Consider the following 22,228-nt stretch of genomic DNA (forward strand, 5'->3'; position numbering starts at 1 on the left):
GTGCGTAAGGACGGCGGGTCAGCTGACAGCTATCAGAGGACCAGGAGGAAGGAGCGGAATTAGCGGGCGTGTGAACTGGGAACCTACTGGATCCTGACATAAGCTATCCGAGGCCGAACGGAGAGGCAAAAGACTGGTGGCGTTCTTGAGAGAACTAGGGTAAGGTCACTAAAGACGAAAGGACTGCAGTTTTTTCGTTAATTAGGGTAACTGTAGTCCGGAAACCTTTACGCAAAGCCGGTGAAACGGTTTCATTCGTGAGCGATGCTAACGTAGCAACATTAGCCGCCGTGGCGCTAGCTAACATCAATCCATTAGCAGTAACTAGACTGATAACGGAAAGGACTCGTCTTTCCTTCAAATTAAAAGCAAGCAAGGGCCCCCTTGTTAATATCTCTTATTACGTTATATATTACCCAACATTGTTGAATAACCCGTGATGTATATTTGCATGGCTAACTCGTAAGTTGTCGATGATAGTTAATGGTTCTCTTTAAGGTCCCGTCAAATTGACTGGTTTTCTTTTGACCGGAAGTCCATTTAAAATTCTGCACGGCTCGACTCCGGTTCGCTGAATATCACCGCCAGCTAGCCCGCTATCGTGAGCTAAATTAGCTAGCTTATATCTCACTCGGTGTATTCTCCATCACTTCGATCTTAGTTGAAGGTCAAGCCTCTAACCACAGTCAAGCCACTTAATAATATTTAAGACAAAAAAAATGGTAGCTAACCGACCGCGCGGTGGCCGAGGGAAAAAATGAAAAATATGAAAAATGTATGAACGTTAGGAAATGGCCCGAGTGAGCAGACATCTTGACTTCGCCGATAAATGGGCGATTAAACCCCTCGGCTTCTGTGCGAGGTTTATTCTGTCACGACTCGGCGGTGCTTTAACGAGGAGATATTTTCCCACTTGCGGGCTTATATCTGTGCGGTGGTTTTCCTCTGAATGCTGTTGTGTGTGTAAATTGTCTGGATTCTATCTTCGAGGAATGTCAGGCATGTCCTTCATCCTCTGTTTTCCAGAATCTTCATTCTTTAAGGAGGGCACATTTCTGCAAGAATTAAATACCAAACGACAAAAATGTCTTTAGAATATTTTTGATGATATGTTTTAATTTTAGAATATAACCCGATTCGGACAACACATGTAAGACGACACTTTAGTTAGGCCATCAGATTTTTAGCTGGCTGTCTGGTGGCATCCGGCGTCAGATTGGTAGCTGCTAATCTCTCGTCAATAATCTTATTTACTTTAGAAGAAAACGGGGAACTGTCTGTGGTGAGAGTAGTTGCAGTGGTTTTTAGCCTGTACTGAGTAAATAATGTATGCATGTGTGCGTGTCTTACAGGAAAAATGAGTCACCACAGTGGTGCAGCTGCAGGATGTATCCATCTGGCTTTAGAGTGTGTGTGTGTGTGTGTGAGAGAGAGAGAGAAGGACAGAAAAAGCGGATGTGAGGGACAAATGCCTCTCTGTACTATTGCTTACTCCCTCACTTTTTCTTTTTCTTTTTTTGCTGCTTTCACTTCTCTACTTCTCTTCCTCCTTTTCCTTCCCACATATCCTGTCTTCATTTCTGTCTTTTCTCAGGAGGGCTTTGGTTTCACCATGGCAGGTTGGGATTGAAGAACAGCCACGATGATTGGAGGACTGTTCATCTACAACCACAAGGGGGAGGTCCTCATCTCCCGAGTTTACCGAGATGACATAGGGTATGTTCAATTGAGAGAAACCCTGCTCTAATGTTCCCAGATTTTGAGACACTCCAGATCACTGAGAAGGTCCTGATGCAGTGTGGGTGGAGAGCCTGCAGTTGATCCAGGATGAGAGAGGATTATGTCTCTTCTTGGCTAAGTTCACACGTGTCTTTCCTGTTGTTGACCAAATACAAACCTGCACCAGGATTAAATTTAGAGTAGTGTTACTGCCTCTGTGTAGTACTTTTTTTTTTTTTTTTTTTAAATAATCAAATGTGTATGTATGGATAAAAAAATATTTATTACAGACTTTGTTTATAAGTGACTAAATACAGAGAAGAATAATTGAGAGGGAAAAGTTATTCTTTTTCCATATTGTCTGTGGTAATCATTTGGTTCACTCAAGCTTATCCAACCACACCTTGTTTTTAAAAAGGTTAAGTGCAGCTGAGGGAAAAGCTTTTCCAAATTGATTCACTGTCGACTCTCCCTTGAAGACGCAAGTTATTAATTCTTACCATGTGGCAGAAAGGTAGAGAGAGGAAGCCTTCTTTTCCTCCCCATAAAGATTGCTTAATATCCTGTAGACATTCATTTACTAGTCAGTGATCACATATTTTAACTTTAAAGTCTTCAATCAAACAGAAGGTTACTCTCTGGGGTCAGGAAATGTCTTAAACCGAATGCATAATATCTGATGTGTGCTGAACTGAAATGTTCGCTGCTTATAACAATACATAAGGTCAGTTAAATCTAGCACATGTTAGGAAAACAAAAGCCATGAAGAAATTCGTGCTGTAGATTGCTTAAAAATCCTTAATTAATCCAAACATGGAGTCCCAATTTGAAATGTATTTTGCAAATTTTGTGGAAAACTGTTATACAGACATAAAGTGTGACTCTAGGCATATCAGGTCAGATCTGTTACTACTGCATAGCTCATTTGTGAGTTCATGTTCTCCCTCCTCAAACTTACTCTCTGTAAAATCACAGAAAGTAAGTTTGATTCTCATATTAGGGGTGGAACATATATACCAGGAAAAAAGTTTTTTTCTATGTGAAAGCCTTTACAAAGCAAATTGGACGACCATAACTTATCCTGGCTTAAAACAGCAGTTTTAAGCCAGTTGTAAAGAGAAACCTTTGACAGTATATTCACCACGTTGTAATAATGTCCATGAAGGTGTCAGGTTGCCTACATGGTTTCAAATGTGCCATGTAAGGGCTCTGCTTGGTAGCCAGAAGATTTGGCCACATCTCCTCCTCCTTCTTCTCAATTTAAACACCCTAGATAATACATGTAAAATTACGTCAGGCAGCCACAGTTGCCTGATCGTATATTTGTAACACAGCAGGAGATGGTCTGCTTGAAATGTGTTTTCGCTGTCCTACTCTGTTTGATTTCGGTAGCAATGCCTGGGTGATGCTCTTCATCCATCAGGCAGCATGCAGCACTTTGGTGTACAAATACACGCTCAGTTCTCACACCGGGCCACCTGGGATGACATATATTTTGTACTAAGAGCTGTTTAACGTCTGGTATGACTTGGCTGAGTGTTTGTAGTATCATATTTAGCTCTACAGAGTTAGACTGAGAAAGAGTCACCAATGAAAATAGCTAAATTTGCCTATTAAATTCTGTGTATTCACATTCATTGACTGTTTTGAAGTCCAAGTAGGCTCTTTTCCAGGACTGGCAGATCAGGCCCTTGTAGATTTACACAGTGAAGGTTGACAAGCTGTAGAGGGATAAGTGTATGAACTGATACACTCGTAATCTCCTGTTTTGGGGTGAAGAGATACATTTTTGACCTTTTTTAACATTTAATCTTAATTATTGAAGGCATGGTGACACCACAAACACAGTCGGGGAGAAAATGGGTTGAATAGCAAGCAGTATGCTGCATTGCAGAACTGTTCATTATGACCTGTTGCCTCGAAAAACTGAGCCACTCAGACACCACTTAATGGTCTGAGTTGGCTTCATGCAGGGATCTGTATATTCATTCTGTGCTGTTTTTAGCAGGATCAGTAAAGTAATAGTTTTCTTTATTTTTCATGGTTGCTCCTTCCTTGTCAGCTGTAGCACAAACACAGCTGCTTGTTGTGCTTTCTGAAACGCAGCGCTGCGTGTCCTACAGAATGGCAGTGAATAAGGAAAGGTATTGACTTCGTATTACGCTTACAGGGGGGAAAAAGGCCGGAGAAAATTCTAATGTCATGTTCTTGCTTGCACATTTCGTCCTTTATCTTTGATGTGTGAACTCATCAGCATCGGTTGCTATTGGTGATCCTCACTGTTGCAGAATGCAGGGTAAACCAGACATGGTGCTTTGCTCAGTATTGTTGTTTTGACAGCTACATTATGAACTGAGTTTTTAGTTGAAGCTGTCATGCAACTTGGTTTTCTTGAAATAACAATTCGGTAATGCAGTGGCATAAATAATCTTTCACTTGCCATGCTGTTGTGTTGTAAAGCACTAGATTAAGGAGCAGTATGATACTGTTGACCTTTTCCCAACATATGCAGCTATAGTGATGGCATCATAATACCACCATGTTACTCACTCTGTCTACATGATGCACGAAAATGTCTCTTGTGCATTTTTGTCTCTCGTGTCCTTTTACTTCATTCGTGTCTCCTCTCTATCCTCTGTATCACCATTTTCCTCCATCTGTTCATCTTGGCCCCTGTAGGAATAGGTAAGAGATGCTCGAGCCTCTAAAGCATGACCTCTCCTTCTCATGGCCACCAATCAATGACCCCATGATCCCCTAAAGTGCATGCCCATTGACTCCACAGTCAGACTCCTGATACTTTCTCCAAGCATGAGTCACCCGTCATGCCATTACAGTGGTAAATAAACCGCCATATACTGAAATATAACAGCAAATCAGTCATAGCCAAAGAACTTGGCCACTTCAGTGAATAGTCTTGCTCACAGTCAGTTCTGCTGATGCCTAAGCATGTAGTCTGAGCATGATTAGATAGTCCTCTGATCCTTTGCCCTAATTATTGTTTTTTCTTCCCTTCAGATAAATTGAACAAATCATTTTAAATAATCTAATGGCATTTTTGTAGATGTTACCAATGATTTTTGTGTATAAATTTTAATAGATGGAATGATTTAAATCTGAAGCTGATCTAATAAGGTGGAACGTCTAGTTAATAGCTGCTGTTCAATACACTGTGATCTGGGTGAATTGACAGTTGATGTAATTGGAATTCGCTACATTTGAATTGCAAAAGTAGTCCTCCCCATTTTATTTCCTCAAACAGTGGATGGGGCATTTATGTACTTCAAATGCATAAGAAAGCAGAAATAAGACTGCCAAACACAGGCCTAACTCCCTCTGTTTGTTCAGTGCAACTGTCATGCTAAAACGCATTGTTCTCATGTGTTCCTGTTTGCCCCAGTAGTTATTACATTACACTGTGGTTATGGAAGTGAGTAGTGACTGGAGTTTCTATACATGGTTGTTTTTGTCAAATAGTAGGCTATTGCTCTGAGCACACGTATTTGTGTTAACACGCAGATGATGATTAAACCTGCTACCCACTGCACTCATGCTGTCACAGCTTTGCTTATTAAACATGAAATAAGTCATGAGGCAAAGTTAACATTAGCCAACAAACTTTTTTTTTTTAGCATCTACATCAATAAGCTCTACAATTGCAGACTTAGAATTTCTCCGACATGCCGCGTCAGTATGCCACAGTACATACTCGCATTTCTTATAACCCTTCCGCATTTAGAACGTTTTACAAACCCTTCATTCCTTAAGAGTTTTTTGTTTGGTTTTTTGTTGTTTAAGTGAAACATTTTCTTGTATATGCAGCAGCAACAAGACAAGATTGCGTTTAGTTATCATTCATTAATTTTTACATGGCCTGTATTTGACAGGCAGCTCTTAACCGCAGCGCTGGGCATCATTAGAGTTCAGCTTTTTATTTGGGGATATGCAAATATACTCAAATCGAACAACCTTCATGCTGTTGTACAGTAGAAAAGTAGAACATCAGTGTTTGAAAGGCTTATTTGCAATGTTGCCTGGTTAGGAGATACTCTCTTATCTACTTATTTTGGGGTTTGTAAAGGTGGGAGATCGTGGCTGGAAAAGGCCCTGAAGATGTTCCTGGGACAGTGGGATTTGCAAATTCTTGTCAGAACTTGCTGCATCCCTCATACAGAGCCCTGTCATCTATAAATCCATGTTAATCATGGTTGAGTTTCGGCAATAAGCTACAGTATACTTAATGTAGAATGCAATTCAGATTATTTTGCTCTTTTTTTCCTCTCTGCCTTAATAAAAAGACATTAAAACAAAGATCAGATTGTGCAAGATTAGCTGTGTGATTTAGTTAGGTTTTTTTTTTTTTTGTTCCTATAAAGTTGAGTTAATTATGACATTGTTGCGTTGATGTCTCAGTTGTCTCTTCATGGTAATTATCCCACTTTACACAAAACAACACCAACTTAACATGCCCCCTTTCTGTTGGTTGAATGTGTTTGTGGTAACTGGTATCTATTCAATGAATATATATGTTCCTGAGGTATTAAGAAGTTGTTTGTTATGAGTCTGGGCTGAGCTTAACTTGTAGTTAAACTGCAGGAGTACTTTCACATGATGTCACACTGTTGTAAACAATTATCTCAACTTCCTCTCCTCTTTCTATCTTTCGTCCTTGCATCTTAGGCGTAATGCTGTGGATGCGTTCCGCGTGAACGTGATCCACGCCAGGCAGCAGGTTCGATCGCCGGTAACCAATATTGCCCGCACCAGTTTCTTCCACGTGAAGCGCTCCAACATCTGGTTGGCAGCCGTCACCAAGCAAAATGTCAACGCCGCCATGGTGTTTGAGTTCCTTTACAAAATGTGTGACGTCATGACCGCATACTTCGGCAAGATCAGCGAGGAGAACATCAAGAACAACTTTGTGCTCATCTATGAGCTGCTGGATGGTAGGTGATGACAAGCGCTCGTGTGAGAGATCAGTTAAATTTTCTAAATATGTACATATTTTTTTCTGTTATGGTAGAGTGTAAATAGTTTTATTTTTGGGAAAAGAGGTCACTGCTTTAGTCTGTTCACTATGTTTGTGTCCAGGTTAAAGTCAAGGCAGAGTCAACAGGTTGTGTTTGGCCCTACATGTCCTAGTTTTCCCTTCTTACCCAACAAGCTATGTGTTTGTTCATACAGAGATCCTGGACTTTGGCTACCCCCAGAACTCAGAGACTGGGGCGCTGAAGACCTTCATAACCCAGCAGGGCATTAAGGGACAGGTCAGTATAAATGAATGCTCCCTCTCTGACAGAACAAGGGTACACTCTCCATTTCCCAGACTGTCGGTGTCACAATATGAAACACTAGAAATGAAAAAGTGCATATCCACTTGTCATGTAGGAAAAATAAATAGAGGGTTAGCGGTTAATCAGTGTCACGATACTAAAATAAAATGTATAAAATGAAACTTGCTGACCACTGCTTTAAAATGTAAATAATTTTCTTCTTTTTGTTTGTTTGTTTTGTTTTTGTCTCATTGTTTTCCCTCAACTGCAACCTTTGGACACTTCAGCACCAGGTAACGGCATACTGAAAATGTGTTGATCCATGCTGATAATCTGAGCTGATGATCCCCTTTTGACTTTTGTTAGTAGTGATACATTTTCCCTCCCTGTTTCTCAGACAAAAGAGGAGCAGTCTCAGATCACCAGCCAGGTGACGGGGCAGATTGGCTGGCGTCGCGAGGGCATCAAGTATCGCCGCAATGAGCTCTTCCTGGATGTACTGGAAAGCGTTAACCTGCTTATGTCACCACAAGGTGCGTTTATGGCGCCTTTAGAAAAAGTGAAAATGAAAATAAAGTGTGCACTGTCTTTCTGTAAATTTCTCGTTCAAATCATGCAAATTCAAAACAATAAAGCAGATTTTTGTTTTTGTCTTCTTGTCTCATATCAGACATTTTTCCCCAGCAGCAGTAGGTATTAACGTTTACAGTTGCAACTCATGATTGAGATGATTATGGGTGTCTCAGTTACAAATTTCCAAAACATGGGTCCTTATGTTTACAACGATTACTCAGAAAACATGTTTAGAGGTTCTACTGTTGTCTTGGAAATGCATGTATTTTATTTTGAAAGTGATAAATTCTAAACTTGTGATAACACTGCTACTTGTTTTCATACTTGAGACATAAATTTCTAAGTAAGAGTTTAATATTGAGCAGCATTAGATCCCACAAATAAAACAGTTTGAGCTTCATGTGATGTCTTTGCCTAACATAAGCATTCCCATACAGGGCAGGTCCTGAGTGCTCACGTGTCCGGCCGAGTCGTGATGAAGAGCTACCTGAGTGGAATGCCCGAGTGCAAATTTGGCATGAACGACAAGATCGTCATCGACAAGCAGGGCAAGGGAGGAGCTTCTGATGATGCAGGGAAGAGGTGAGTGATATGCATTTTATTTTTAAAACCACAACAGGAAATGTCATTGTCCAAGTTTTAAAAGCCCTAAGTTATGCTTGTCTGTGTTAATATTGTCTTGCTTGCAACGACACAGGGTTTACAATTTCTTTTTCGTTTTTCTTTCCTTTGGATGCATCTCTTTCTTTCCCTCTCTTTCTTTTCTATGTGCTGTACCTCAGTGATTTAGGGGGAGGAAGGTACTGTACTGACAAGTGTCCTCACCCTCTGCCACCTCAACGCACACTCACACCAGCTCCCGTCTCATCTCAGCCCTTTAGCAAATTAAGAATTTGTACATCTCATGCACTGTTGCTCCCCACACAGTCAACACAAACAAAACATGTCTTTAACTTTTGAGTGTGCTGCCTGGTGGTTGCTTTCCCTCTTTTGGTAGAATTGTTTGTTTGTTTTTTGCACCCACACCTACCTGCTTGACATCTAATCCTTTACCCAAACACCTAACAGTGACTGATTTGTTTTAAGTGCAGAATAATGACATTAACCTCAACCAGGTGCACATGTCTTGGTACTAAGCAGTTGTGTCCCTTTGTGTAGTCATATGATAAACCTTAATTGAGGGAAAGTTGTAGTTTTAGCTTTTGGAGACTGGGACCTTTTTTTGTTTTTCCTGTACGTTTTTAGTAATAAACAGGTGGACTGTTCTTTCATCTCATGTGGTGTCTGATGTGTTTTCTTTCCTGGTAGTGGGAAGCAGTCCATAGCCATCGATGACTGCACCTTCCACCAGTGTGTGCGCCTCAGTAAGTTTGACTCTGAGCGTAGCATCAGCTTCATCCCCCCTGATGGAGAGTATGAGCTTATGAGGTCAGTAGATGAAAATTTTCTTTCTTTTTTAGCTTCTTTTTTATTGTGAAGCCATGAGAAATTGTTTGGCTCTAATGACATTAAAAGCATCATTAATTGGCATGGATGAACACTGAAGATACTGACTAGGCTTGTTTCTGCTTTACTAATTTACACCGTTTCTTCTCATGCTATTTCTTGCAGATATCGCACTACAAAGGACATCATCCTGCCGTTCCGAGTTATTCCTCTAGTCAGGGAGGTGGGCCGCACCAAACTGGAGGTGAAAGTGGTCATCAAGTCCAACTTCAAACCATCACTGCTGGCTCAGAAGATTGAGGTCAGCTGTTTTTTTTTTTTTTGTTTTTTTTTCATGTTACACTCAACATGTAGCGTTTTACTCAGAAATGCAGAAGATGTTAGGAAAATACGTTTTAAATTCTAAGAACTTAAATCAGAGAAAATGTGCAGTTATGGGTCAAAAGTTTACCTGCTCTAATTATTTATTGTTTTATCGTCGCTCCTCAGGTGCGTATCCCAACACCCCTCAATACTAGCGGTGTGCAGGTGATTTGTATGAAAGGAAAAGCCAAGTACAAGGCCAGTGAGAACGCCATTGTCTGGAAGTGAGTATCAACTTTGCTGCACATGGGAAAAGCAAATTTGCTTTTATGTTCTCTGAAAAGTTGATGATTAACAACCTCATATATTTTCTTTGTTTTTCCTTTTTTCCCTCTTTTTTTTTTTTTTTTTTGGAGTGAAAATGCAATGTCTCACATCTCTCTCTGTGCTTGTTTAGGATCAAACGGATGGCTGGGATGAAGGAGTCTCAGATCAGTGCAGAGATTGAGCTTCTGCCAACCAACGATAAGAAGAAATGGGCCAGGCCTCCCATCTCTATGAACTTTGAGGTGAGATTGCTCACTGGAGTGGCGCATGAGCCTTACTTTTCTGAATGCTAAGTGGACCTTATTATAGAGCTGCTAGCCATAAAAATGGACTTTGGATTAAATCCTACTATCTTCCATGCAAATCACTTCCTGCTTACTATTTCCACATAAATACACTTCCTGTTGCAAGAACCCGCGACCTACACCTTGCATGTTTTGGCACGTTTGTAACATTCCTCCTTTGTCCCTGCAGGTTCCTTTTGCGCCATCTGGCCTGAAGGTGCGCTACTTGAAGGTGTTTGAGTCTAAGCTCAACTACAGTGACCATGATGTCATCAAATGGGTGCGGTACATCGGCCGCTCTGGAATCTATGAAACCCGCTGCTAAAGTTGTACCTCCCCCCTGCCAGGCAGCAAACTCACCACTTCCCCTCCCATCTATCCTGTTAAGATTTTTTTTCCCCCCCCTCCTTTTCCTTCCTCTTCCTCCCACAACCCTTATCACTTCTCTCTCACCCCCTCCCACCTCTCCCTAACTAGGTGTTGAAGATTGAAATTTACATTGTCAAAGAAAAAAGTAAATATGTTATAATGCACAGATATATGCAAAATGTGAACCATTGTATCGTATATATCTCGTTGTGATGAGTAAACATGAACCAGCCGGTGTCTGAAAGAAAAAGACGAGTGATGCGGGAGTGTCCGGGGGAGCGAACTAGAGGCTTGAAGGGTCCCCCCCCCGTTGTGTTTATTCAGTGTTATTGTTCCACTATCTACTCAACACTTAGAAGTCCCAAATCTTCGAGTTATCCCTGCTAAGATGATTAGTAGCTGTTGTGGTTTAAAATGAATCCTGATGTAGTTCCTGTATACAAACGTCTCTCAGTAGAATCTACCCTTTTGAATGAATTGACTGATATGTGATCCGTGTTTTCAGGAGTGCTCATTCGGATCTCAAAAGCAGGCAGAGCAGAAATGATGTGCAAGCCTTTTGTTTTTTTGATAGATTTCCCTGGTATTTTTCCACTACTTCTCCCTCACTTTTTTCCCTGGCATTCAGTCAGTGAAATTAAAACATAAGGGAACATTCCAGACAGTTTTTAAGCTTGACCATCATCATGATAAGCAAGTCGTGACCCAAATTCACACCCAAATTTAACTTTGGCACACTTGGTTTTCTTTGGGATTCAAAGACGAGGCCCTAGACGTGTTTGCAGTGAGGTGAGGTCTCCCCCTGGCGTTTGCTTTGCACCTGTCTGCTTCTTCATGTTTGTAGCCCTGGTGACCGTTCTGTCCAATTAAATCTGACTCTGTAACCAAACCCACCTGTTTGTTTTCATTTGATGTTATTTTAGGCTGTCTGAATTCTATTGTACCAGTTTCCTTTTCTCATTGTTTGAAATAAGGATGTGCTTCTTTGTGGGAACAGCAGATTTTGTAACAGGAGCAGGTTTGGTTTTTCAATGCAGGTTATATACAATGCCAAAGAATCCAGTTAACATGGAAAATACTGAAAGACAAATGATGGCTCATGATCCAGAAATGCTTTGGCCAACAATTTTAATACATTTTTACTGCCTTGCTCTTTCTCTACATACAGGACATAAAACAAAATTGCCCCAAACAGCAAAATAACACGATTAAAAACACTTCCTGTTAAAACATTTACATGCCTCTTATTAATAGTGGCTATTATTGGCTTGGCTTGCCACTCGAGCCTCCACCACCTTGTAGGTGGATTTGCTCTTAATGAGAAGTTCACTGATTTTATTTTTTTTAATGGAAAAGCTTCCAGAAGAAACAAAGCGAGGCTTCCCAAAACTAGCTCAGCACCAAAGACTAGGCTGGATTTCCTCAAGGAATAATGCAGGGTGAGTACTCAAGTCCTGTTCAGCTGTTTCCCTCAAGTTCCAATTAAGATTTCACCCACAACAAGCCTAGAGCATATCAATCGACATCTGTCAACATTTATATTAGCGTCATCTTAACAGTATTGCGTTACATCTTCAGATATCCTGTGATGTTTCAGTTACAGAGGAGGGGAGGGAAGAAAAAAAAAAAAACACGATTTATCCCCAAAGATACAGGACATAACACACACACACACAGATGCTGGACTTAAATATTTGAGCAAGTCACATTGCTTCAGTGCAGGGACAATGGCTCTGTTTAGAAAGGAAACCTTATGCCCATACTTTGTGCTCGTCTTCGGAAACAATCAGTTCAGGGAGGGAGGTAGCTACATAAGTGTGGTGCACACAAGCCCAGCCTTAAGTTTTAATGATTTGCTGTGTTAGTGTGCTTCCCATTAGGAGGCTTTATTCAGCAAAGAAACCTGTTTTGTGCTTATGAATACTTATTTGTAAAGATGGGCAACCAGACTGTTGTGTATTTTACTTTTTCCACCGCTGCTCATGTTGATTATCTGCTCAAAATGAAGCAGCACAGGTGAAAAACAAAATCTACAAAAATAAGCATTTAAGTATCTACATCAACATCTAAACTGTTGCTGTTCCTCTGTTTACGCCACTGAAAGGCGTCTAGTCCCAAACTAGTCTTTCAAAGACCGATTTCCCGTCTGCAGACACGATTTAAAAGCAAATTTATTACTATATGCATTAAAGTCGTAGCTTACACCAGATCTGTAAACAGGTGGCAAATATTGACAGAACACGTTTCAAACATGCCAATTTAAGAGCTTTGACACACGAACATGCGCATACACTGACAAAAACAGGCCCAATTGCAGGCAGGCAGGCGCGCGCGCGCGCACACACACACACACACACATTGGAAAAACGCTGCTGTTTAGTAGAACAAGTGTACTCTCAGATTCAGCTCACACAGGATCTGGAGTTTCCTGGTTATTTTAACAATGAGAAATAAAAAAAAGAGCCAGGTCTTTGTTTTGTTAGTATGAGCAGAATATAAATTGCCCCGTTGCATGAGCCAGGGCACGTAAAACTTCAATTAATTGACCTGCTCTGACAACCTGCAGCCCGAGATACCCAACAGTGTCTTCGTGATTCCTCGGCTGACCTTTCCGACACCGAATTTGGTGTCAAAGCCATGGCGGGGGGACCCACTCCTAATGCAATACAATGCTAACCTTAATAATACCGTGGTAAACGAGTGCACCGCGTGAAATATCTGTGACAGTGAGTGACTAAAAAAACAACACAAAAAAAACCCGAACGCAAACAAAGTGAAAGATAAATGAAACTTACCTGTAAAGAACTCAAGTGACTACAGCCATAATTTTAACTGATCCTTACACAGGAACAAATAGGATAAAATTGGCCGTTTAAAAAAAAAAAAAAAACCTGGCTGTTTTAATGACAGTGAAGTCCTAAAGGTCAAAGTAAAACCATAAAACAAAAAGACATTTAAAGCAGGAGCTCAATGAAATTCACGCTACTCGACAGTGCTACCAGTTTAGTAGAGCTGACTGCGACCTGACAGCAGAGAGCACGAACGAAGTCTAGTTCTCGTCGTCTTCGTCGTCGTCGTCCTCGCTGATGAGGTATCCGCGGGCCCCACTGTGATGGGGAGGTGAGGGGGGCGGGGAGGTCTTGGAGAAGAAGGGGAGACGGAAGGTGGGAGAGGGAGAGCGCTCCTCGCGGGTGGGGCTGCTGCTGGGGCTTTGTCTGGGACTGATGGCCTGCAACATGCGGCCACGTCCTTCCTTCAGCATGTGTTTCTGTGGAGGCGAGACAAAGGCGGGAACAGATGAGCTGGTGATCAAATCAGCTGAATGCAGGAATAATGTGCTGTGCCGTGTGATTTTAAGTCAGTGTGACTTTTCTACATACAGTGGTAACAAAAACACAGAGTACACATGGTCCAGCTGACGGCTTTTTTCATTGTTACAAGTTTATATCTCTGCTTTAAATCCCAGACACTATCAAAAAACACTAAGACTGCATTTCATTTCTACAGTACCATCATGTCACATATGGGAAGACGTGTGTTTTGGGACTCCGACCTGATATCAGAACTATGAGCTGAAAACTTAGATTTAAAAGTCCCAGGCAAGATCTTGGCCGAGACAAGTGAAAATAAGTTTGGATCTTTGCCTGCCTGTGAGTTCAAACAACTGAAGGACAAAATTAAATGTTCCGATTTGTAGATCACACATATTATGCACAATGGAATTAACCGACTGAGCTAATAACCTAAAATAAAGATAAAAGACATCAATGACTTAACCATCCCCTGGTAACCTCTAGTCGCTAAGGAAAAATGTGTAATCCCGACCAGTTGGCAACTGATGTTGGTGATGCATAAGATGTGCCCTATTGTTCATAGTATTCAGAGAGTATTTACATTTATTTATTAAAATACTGATATTTTGTGTCCCTGTATCAAAACAATACCACGTCACTGTGAGCGGCTGCACAGCAGACACTTGCAAAAGTTGCATTTTCCCCTCACATTGGTGGTTCCTACATTGTCAGTAACTGGTCTACAGTCCTGTGTGACTGAAGCCTACTATCACAAAGTCATGTTATTTTAGTCTTCACCATTTCTACCGTGTTTATGCTTTGTTCATTTACACCAACAATACTCTCACCTCGCAGATGTGTGCATCACTGGCTATAAAGCCTTTCTTTCAAGTGAAAAAGTCTCCCAGACGTTTAACATTGCCAAAAAGCACATGTTTCCAATCAAATTCCTCATTAAATAGTGTTTAAAGACCAAACAAAACCAGCATCCTCACCAAGGCTCCCTCAGGGCCAAACATCTGCAGGAAGTTTCCAATAAACTCCCTGGACTTCTCTTCCCATTTCTGAATCAGGTCGATGCTCTTCTCCTCCACCTTCTGGACAAACTCCTTGCTCTTCTCCTCTACGTCACGCACCTTCTTCTTCACCTTGTCCACGCGTTCCTGGAGATGGTACTTCTTCTCCTGTTAAGGGTGCACGTGACAAAGGAGACAGGTTAACGAACACATCCACTGTCTGTTTAACGTCCGGTTAGAGCAAAGCAAAGTTTCGTACATTGATGAAGCTGACGTTGAGCTCCTTGGCTGTGTACCCTCGCTGCAGGTTGCGCCTGACATATACATCATAGTCGCGGACTATGCGAGTGATGATGTCAGAGGTAGAGATGCCCTCTGTCCGCTGGGTGGGTGCAAACATACCTAAAGAAAGCAGAAAAAGCTGTAGCGATAAGAGTTTCTGGACTTATCCAATTTGATCCTTGTTGACTGCATACCACATTCCTAATCTCCATTATGCTGTTGCTCACCAGCTTCTTTAATGTGCTTGTAAACATCATCACTGCCCGCTGAGGAGTATGGGATGTCGTCGTGGGCCACGAAGTCAATCTGGAGAGGTCATTACAAGCAACACAGATAAACAAAGGGGAGATTCAGATCTACAAGCTGTACAAAAATAAAACAAACAAAACAGTAGGGAAAAAGTTAGCACTATAAAAATGTCTACAGTCTAACTCCAAGTTCTGAGTGAAGGGACTGAAAATTTCTAGTCGTGGTTTTTAATTCTGTGTCATGTACTCACACGATGTTTTGCAAGAAACTCCGGCGTTAACGTCCAGGGGGCGTTTCGCACTACTTCATCCACATAGCGGCAATGTCTGATAGCATCATATCGCTCATCCTCGTTCATCACTGTGAAGCCCTTGTACTTGTGAGTCAGGTCATCGCTGCACACTGACAGGAAATATTTAAAGAAGTGAAAATTTCAAGTTTCTCCACAAAAAAAAAGAGGCTTTGAAAAACTGATTTAAACAGAAGGGAAAGCCATAGAGACAGAAAATACTCAAACACTTCAGCTGAGGGATTTACTGTGACTAAAGTTCAAGGAGCATCATGTAACAATCTCTGATTGCATTGCCATTAAAAACACCACCGCACTGTTTGTTCTTATTTTATTAGACAGTTGGGAACAGAATGTGACGTACGCTCACAGAGCATAAAAACGAAACGCTGAAAGAATATCCAGCTGTTGAACAACATCCAGCAGCTGAGAGCAGCAACACACACTCAAGCTTACCTCCAACAATGAGATGTGTATTTGGGAAGAGGCATTTAGCCTGCATGAGGGCTCTGGCGTGACCTGAGTGGAAAAGATCAAAGATGCCATCTGCATAGACCCTCACAGGTCTTTCAGCTGGACGAACAAATGAGATAAGATATTAGGAGGTGGACAGAGAGAATCAAATGGTTTCATTTTGACCACATCTGTGAATTTACTTAAGACTGTGGCACCAGAGAGGCAATCAAAGTGTGAGAGATTTAAGCTTTCAGACTCACGTGGTGTTCCCCTCTTGGCCTCTTCCATGCTGACTCTTTTGTAAGCTTTACTATCAGCTGGCTCTAGCTCATCTGCAAAGGGTACAGGGTGCCTGAGCCCCTGAAAGAGACATTGGAGGAGAATGAGATGATATAAAGGATGAATTGTGCATTTTTGTTTTTTATTTAAATGAATTTCCTCACAAATACTAGAAAAACTGTCGTCATATCTTTAAAATGATGTAATTGCTCTTTCCTGGACTCTTACAGCATAAACTGATGTGGACATCAAGGGTGAACGGATAACATTTCCTCAGCAAACATCAGCTGATATCTCACACTGCAGTATTATTGCTTGGGGCTCTTTGCATTGGTGTGCACTTTGTACAGCATTACGCACAAAGATTGCACAGCAAATACGGTGCTGTTAAAGCACAAAGACTCACCACAGTACACCTGGGGATTTTCCCAAACCGTTCACCCTCCTCGGCCTCCCCATTGGAGCCATCTCTTCTTCTCTTTCTTGACAGCAGCAGTGTGCTGGAGCTTTGGGCCTCCATCTGGGTCAAAGGTTAAGACAAGTGCAATTTAAACACCCCACACTTCACATTCAACTCTTTTCCATGTCCTAGGTTAATTAGTAACTAGAGCAGGGCGATATGACCAAAAATATTTATCACGATATACATTTGAAAATTTGCAATAACGATATAACTGACGATAATTGACGCTAGACAAAATACTTTACAACTCCTTAACTTTATTAGTGCAAAAAAAAAAAACAACCCATCAATGTTTTTTCACTTAAACAAGCAGCTTTTTTTAAGTGCATTAAAGTTATATAAAAAATTAACAGTGCAAATGCAAATTCCTTGCTGACAGCTTAACCAAAAGGCATTTCCAGTGGAAATTGGCCGACATATCCTGAGCATAACCATGTATAATATCCAAAAAACTTAAAACGAGTGTTATACACACAAGTTAATATTATGTTGAAGCAAAGTACGTATCACTCGGCGAGGCGCCTGACTACGGTAGCCGTAATGCTCCGACAATCATCGAGCATTGCACCTTCATAGCTTAGCAAAGTCGTACTGAAACATTTGACAGATTTTCGAGCGCCGTGTAACACATAAAATCGTTTCGAGGTCAGTAAACACAACCAGAATTCATACAGAAGGCACACGGGATTATAAAGGGCACTGTCGATTTTCAGAAAAATCAAAGGATTGATTGAGTGTGCTGTATTTTCCAAAAAACACGGTAATAACGACGGAAAGCTAGCATGCGCTACCAAAAATAGTGCTTTGTTGTGTACCTGACGGATGAAAGCTAAGCCAGTTCCACACCACTGAAGTTGCAGCATTTTTACAAACCAATTCTGGTTCATCAGTTTCATTTAACGATCCACTTTCGCCCTTCTCATTCTGCATCGCCGCCATGTGCGTATGTAAACAAAGGCACTGCGCATGCGCGTTTTACCCATATTCTATCGCGATATTTGATTTTCTTATCGTTGCCCAACATTACACCGGTATTACCGTGAACGTTATGATATAGCCCAGCCCTATTAGTAACACTTTATGTTGGGGGTAGGAACTGTATTACATAATTAAAGCACACAAGCACACTCAAAATATAATATACATCACGGACAGACTGTAAATTTATACAGCTGTCGTGTTATGACAGGTGATATATGCCGAGTCACCTTTGACCCAGAAACCGGGAGAACACAGTATGAACCACCATGACAGATTCTCACGTCCATAGAGATACAGGTCAAGTGAAAATCAAGCAAACACCACCTGTTCCAACATACCATAGTTAATTCCTAAACATACAGAACATTAACCCCATTCAGCCTTTACATCTGATGCCTCGTGTGAGACCAAGTTAGCCTCGCATGTGGGAACATTAAACCCAGCCCCGTTTCTCCAGTGTCAGCAGGTCACCACAAGTAGGCGTATTTTTATACTCTATGCTGATAGACTTCAGCTGACTTTGTGATACACATAAGAGCCTGCTGGATGCCTTTCCACAACTTTATGGCACAGCCTGAGATATTTGGAGGAAGCTATAAAGGAATACTTCTTGCAAAGATGAATAATCCCCTCATGAGACTTCGGTCGGCTTCTCTTATCAAACCAACAAGCTCACATTATAAAAGTTATTAAACATTAGAAATGCTTGCTTTCAAAAATGATTAACGAATAATCCATAGCCAAAATGACAACCGAATACGTGTATGTTCATTAATCAACCATGCAGAAGAGAACAAATATGGGAAGGTCTTGTGTTTGTATCTTGTCTGCAGTGTGTCTGTGCCCTTGTAACAAAAAAAAGAGACTCTTTAGCATCACATGACATTTAGCTTCACGACTCATTCAAAACAAAGACGTTCCAACCACCCCGACAGTCAGAATATGGAAAAAAGTCAAGTCTATAATCTAAGTGTGCTAGTGTTATGGGTGGAAGCTCTGCCTCATTCCACACATTCCATCAAACCACACATCATTAAAGTGGATATTCAGATTTTATGATTAACCGTGGCACTTCCTTAAAGGAGACATACTCAGATATCCAGCTCCATATTATTATTAAACTAGAGTAGATGTGCATTGTTTATAGTTTAGGATAATCCCAATTTATCCTTTTACTTAACACTAGTTGTGTCTTAAACAAGTTTTTATCTGTTCTCCCTTTATGACCACTTTTATGTCAAATTCATCTAACAAATTCATGCAGACAACACCAAAACTTAAAAAACCTGATGCTTTATTGCATATATTTATTTCACCCGTCATATTTCACACACTGTTCAAGTACATATCATGTTTTCGCTGTTTTGTTTTTACAGTTGTGTGTACTTTTCTTTTTAAGTTTTAATAGTGATCTATTTTGCTGTGTCATGAAAAGCACTTCACAACTATGTTTTTGGAAAGTGATATATGAATAAAGTTCAACATTGGTATCCAGATTTGAGAGCATTAACAACTGACCTAATTATCTGAAAGTTTTACAATAAATTTAGAAGAAATGGAAAAGCAAAAGAAAAGGTTTCTTTTAACTTGCGATTAGGTCATAATAGCCCCCGGCTGGACATCTGCTGCTGTGTCAGTTATGAAACTGTGACTCAGTACAATGAGTGAAGGACATGGCAGCTCAACATTCCTGGTGGTGACAGCTACCTGATCCAACACTGGGCACTTGCACAAACGCCCCCCTCCTGCCAGCTGAACACTGGGACTGAGAAGTCCTACAGGGCTCCCACACAGTGACAGAGAAGATTTAGATGAAGAGCGCATGTCATCGTCACTGAAACTGACTGCTATAATAAGAACGCAACAAAGGGACCAGTGCCAAACACTGTGTGAATAAGTGCTGTGCAAATGAGGTACACGATCAAACCTGTAAAATGATTAAATAACACAATGCTTCTCAGCAAATCCAAGAAAACAATATAATGTATTAAACTTGTAGTGATTACCTTAACCCTATAAGTTTAGCCTTCTAGCCTTTTATTTATTTAAACTTTATTCAAATTGTATTTTATTGCTTTGTCCAGCACTTTGGTCAGTGGTTGCTCTTTTTGTAACTGCTTTATAAATACTTGGCTAGCCTAGTACAGAATCATCTTTATTTCTCTTTACGTTCTCAAAGCTAAAAGAGACTTTTCGATATCTTTCTTAAGCCAACTATCAGGCTTAAACCTGCATATCTTCCAGAAACACATCAAAAACTGAAATGAGACACTGACTGCAGCACTGTTCCACAAATGACTCAAATGATTAATCATTGATTACAGGAAGTTACCTGTTCAAATTCGGGTCAAATCTAAGAATAGTAACTGTGTGCACATCCAACGCTGTCTTCGCTCGTACAGTAAGGTTTAAACACAGAAGTTACTCGGCCCTGGCCCGGCCCGGCTCACTAAAGGTCCTCCGACCACACTTTGAAATCCACACAGCATTTAACACAATGTTCCCAATGTCTAGTATCCCTGGGAAGTTATAATGCTGTTCAGTAAGGCTGCAAACACATGCAAAGTTGACACAGAGAGTGCAACAGGCATCTAACCTCAACTATTGACAGGAGAGACACCAACAGCTGACAAAGGGCTTGGTGATAATAGTTGTGAAGTACAGCAGTAAAAAAAAATTCGCTGTGCCGACTTTTTCGCCTCTCACTGAAATTCCCAACCTCACTAGGCTAAAAATCCCGGCTCGCAACATTAGCTAACGTCAGGTATCTGTTTGAAGTTTCTGCTTGCTTACCTTTCGCTGTTTTTTTTTTTCGGAATGCTGCCTTGCACGAGTGGGCGGCTTCCTACCCTCGCAGTGCCAGCAGGCTAGCTGGCTGAAAGCAAGAAAGCTAGCTAACGCTGCTAGCCACCCTCAGTTGCTAGTTACCAATCTACCTTTTAAAGTTGGCCGCCTATTAGCTAACTTTAGCCGTTAGCTCGCTAGTTCGCTAGCACAAGTGACAACGGTAAAGATGAACAATCCTGTGCGTCCAACGTCCCAGTATTTTCTGTGTCGCTGTCAAAATACCGCATCAACCAGAAGGACAGACAAATTCTCAGCAGTGACAGCCTGTACTACAAGGCTGACAGGTCAACAACACAGGAACTACAAAACTTGGACATCCTTAAAGGAACTGGTACAACAACGGGCGCTTCCGTGACTGTACTCGACTGCCACCTACTGGAATTATTCTTCTACTTCTTCTTTTTCTGGTGTTTGCCAGCAGCTGGCATCGTTTTGCGTTGCATCGCTCCTTCTATATCTTTAGTTTGTCATTGTCCTTTCGTTCTAAGTCGTCCTAATGAGAAGATCCCTTTCAATAAATAACATTCTCCTTCTCTCTGTTGTGTCCCACACATAAGCATAATGTATAACCCTAAACTTTGCATGTCTCTTATCAGCTCTCTTGCTTTGTAAAACTTCTTGCACAAGATTAAGACATTGCACACTTTCTCTTTCCTGATTACAACAACCAGTAGGATGCTTTCCTGCAGTAAAAAATGTTCAGTGTAAATGACTGCGTCCTGTTCTCAGCCTACAAGCGATCTCTTGTTCTTTCCGATTAGAGTTCCTGCTTCTTATCTCTCCCACCTTCTTCTGTAACTTCAGCTATTTATCTACACATCTCTCCAATGACTTTGACAGTTTTATATGAATGTGTGTTTTCTTTGCTATTCACAAATTAGCAGGCGAACATTTTATTCTTTGTTTTGCTTAAGTGTGATCTGCACTGTCATACTACCCTGGTTATATGCTTACACAATTTCCTACTTACCCTCTTACTCAAGTAAATAAAGCATTGTCACAGTATAAAACCCTCCCAGCAAGATAGGTTACCATGATGAGTCACAAGGACCAGTACATTATACAACACAGACATCACTGGTATTATCTTTAGACCTCGCCTTTTCATTCTCTAACAATATAAATTTATTCTTACATCATGTTGATATGCTTAATTATCAAGACTGTTGCTGGCATGTGACTAATGTGGTAGTGACTGTCTGGATCTATGCAGGGCATACTGTAACTATGACAATCTAATCAGCTTAGATATTCACTGATTTACTATAGAAAGGCTTAAAAGATCTGTGTACTGAACACAGTCCTATTCTGGTAAGTAATTTATAACCACCACTGAACAGTATTTTTTTTTAGCTCTATGTGGGCTGAGTAATGGTGACTGTGGGGGGTCATTGGTGCAAGATTTTTTATTTTATTCAACGGTTGCAAATTTCTTCCTGCATCAGAAAATTTGGTAATGATTACAGTCAAGCTGGCCTCAAAGTACGAAAGATATGGCACATTACATTGGGTGCTTTATCCCCATTTATGCCAGGTTTTGGACTAGTGTAGTTGGGGACTGATCCTCTTATGTCCAGTAGAGAGCTCCAGAGACAATGTGTAATTTCCACAATAACCTTAAACACATGATACCTTGAAGAAAGTGCTGAAGTTGTGCAATGAAACTGTTTGACTTGAAGTAAAAGGTACAGAGTGGATTGTGCTGTGTTATACTGCGTGTAAAATCCTTCAAGTAGTGGGAAGAATTAAGGTGCCTAAGGGGCATTAAAGTTAGAGAAA

General features: G+C 40.9%; 2 protein-coding genes across 3 annotated transcripts; one reads left to right on the forward strand and one right to left on the reverse strand.

The window, feature by feature from the left end:
* Window positions 1-11,183, forward strand: LOC308412875 (AP-2 complex subunit mu-A). Its single transcript, XM_080907525.1, has 11 exons — window positions 1-159; window positions 1,595-1,716; window positions 6,400-6,665; window positions 6,904-6,986; window positions 7,390-7,525; window positions 8,003-8,147; window positions 8,874-8,993; window positions 9,177-9,312; window positions 9,501-9,598; window positions 9,772-9,883; window positions 10,116-11,183. The coding sequence occupies exons 2-11, from the start codon at window positions 1,643-1,645 to the stop codon at window positions 10,248-10,250; spliced, it is 1,305 nt and encodes a 434-aa protein (XP_080763651.1). The 5' UTR covers window positions 1-159; window positions 1,595-1,642; the 3' UTR covers window positions 10,251-11,183.
* On the reverse strand, window positions 10,870-20,751 carry pcyt1aa (phosphate cytidylyltransferase 1A, choline a). 2 transcript variants are annotated; one of them, XM_080907524.1, is made up of 9 exons: window positions 20,396-20,751; window positions 16,565-16,678; window positions 16,140-16,239; window positions 15,880-15,996; window positions 15,385-15,536; window positions 15,113-15,191; window positions 14,863-15,005; window positions 14,583-14,771; window positions 10,870-13,562 (listed from the first exon to the last, which is right to left on the reverse strand). In XM_080907524.1, exons 2-9 carry the CDS (start codon window positions 16,676-16,678, stop codon window positions 13,344-13,346), a joined length of 1,113 nt encoding a protein of 370 aa, XP_080763650.1. In that variant the 5' UTR covers window positions 20,396-20,751; the 3' UTR covers window positions 10,870-13,343. The 2 variants fall into 2 exon arrangements, with proteins under 2 accessions (XP_080763650.1, XP_080763649.1); XM_080907523.1 differs by lacking the exon at window positions 20,396-20,751 and adding an exon at window positions 17,495-17,575.
* Window positions 20,752-22,228: the final 1,477 nt, after the last annotated feature.

Source organism: Rhamphochromis sp. 'chilingali' (assembly GCF_963969265.1).
Source record: "Rhamphochromis sp. 'chilingali' genome assembly, chromosome: 16".
Lineage (NCBI taxonomy): Eukaryota > Metazoa > Chordata > Actinopteri > Cichliformes > Cichlidae > Rhamphochromis > Rhamphochromis sp. 'chilingali'.

Coding starts and splice junctions, on each gene's coding strand:
- pcyt1aa (XM_080907523.1), bottom strand. CDS start 17,560: ATGGCGGCGATGCAGAATGAGAAGGGCGAAAGTGGATCGTTAAATGAA. Junction 15,997..16,139: donor GGCCAAGAGGGGAACACCAC/GTGAGTCTGAAA, acceptor TTGTTCGTCCAG/CTGAAAGACCTGTGAGGGTC. Junction 15,192..15,384: donor AGTTTCTTGCAAAACATCGT/GTGAGTACATGA, acceptor TGACCTCTCCAG/ATTGACTTCGTGGCCCACGA.
- LOC308412875 (XM_080907525.1), top strand. CDS start 1,643: ATGATTGGAGGACTGTTCATCTACAACCACAAGGGGGAGGTCCTCATC. Junction 6,987..7,389: donor AGCAGGGCATTAAGGGACAG/GTCAGTATAAAT, acceptor CCTGTTTCTCAG/ACAAAAGAGGAGCAGTCTCA. Junction 9,599..9,771: donor GAGAACGCCATTGTCTGGAA/GTGAGTATCAAC, acceptor GTGCTTGTTTAG/GATCAAACGGATGGCTGGGA.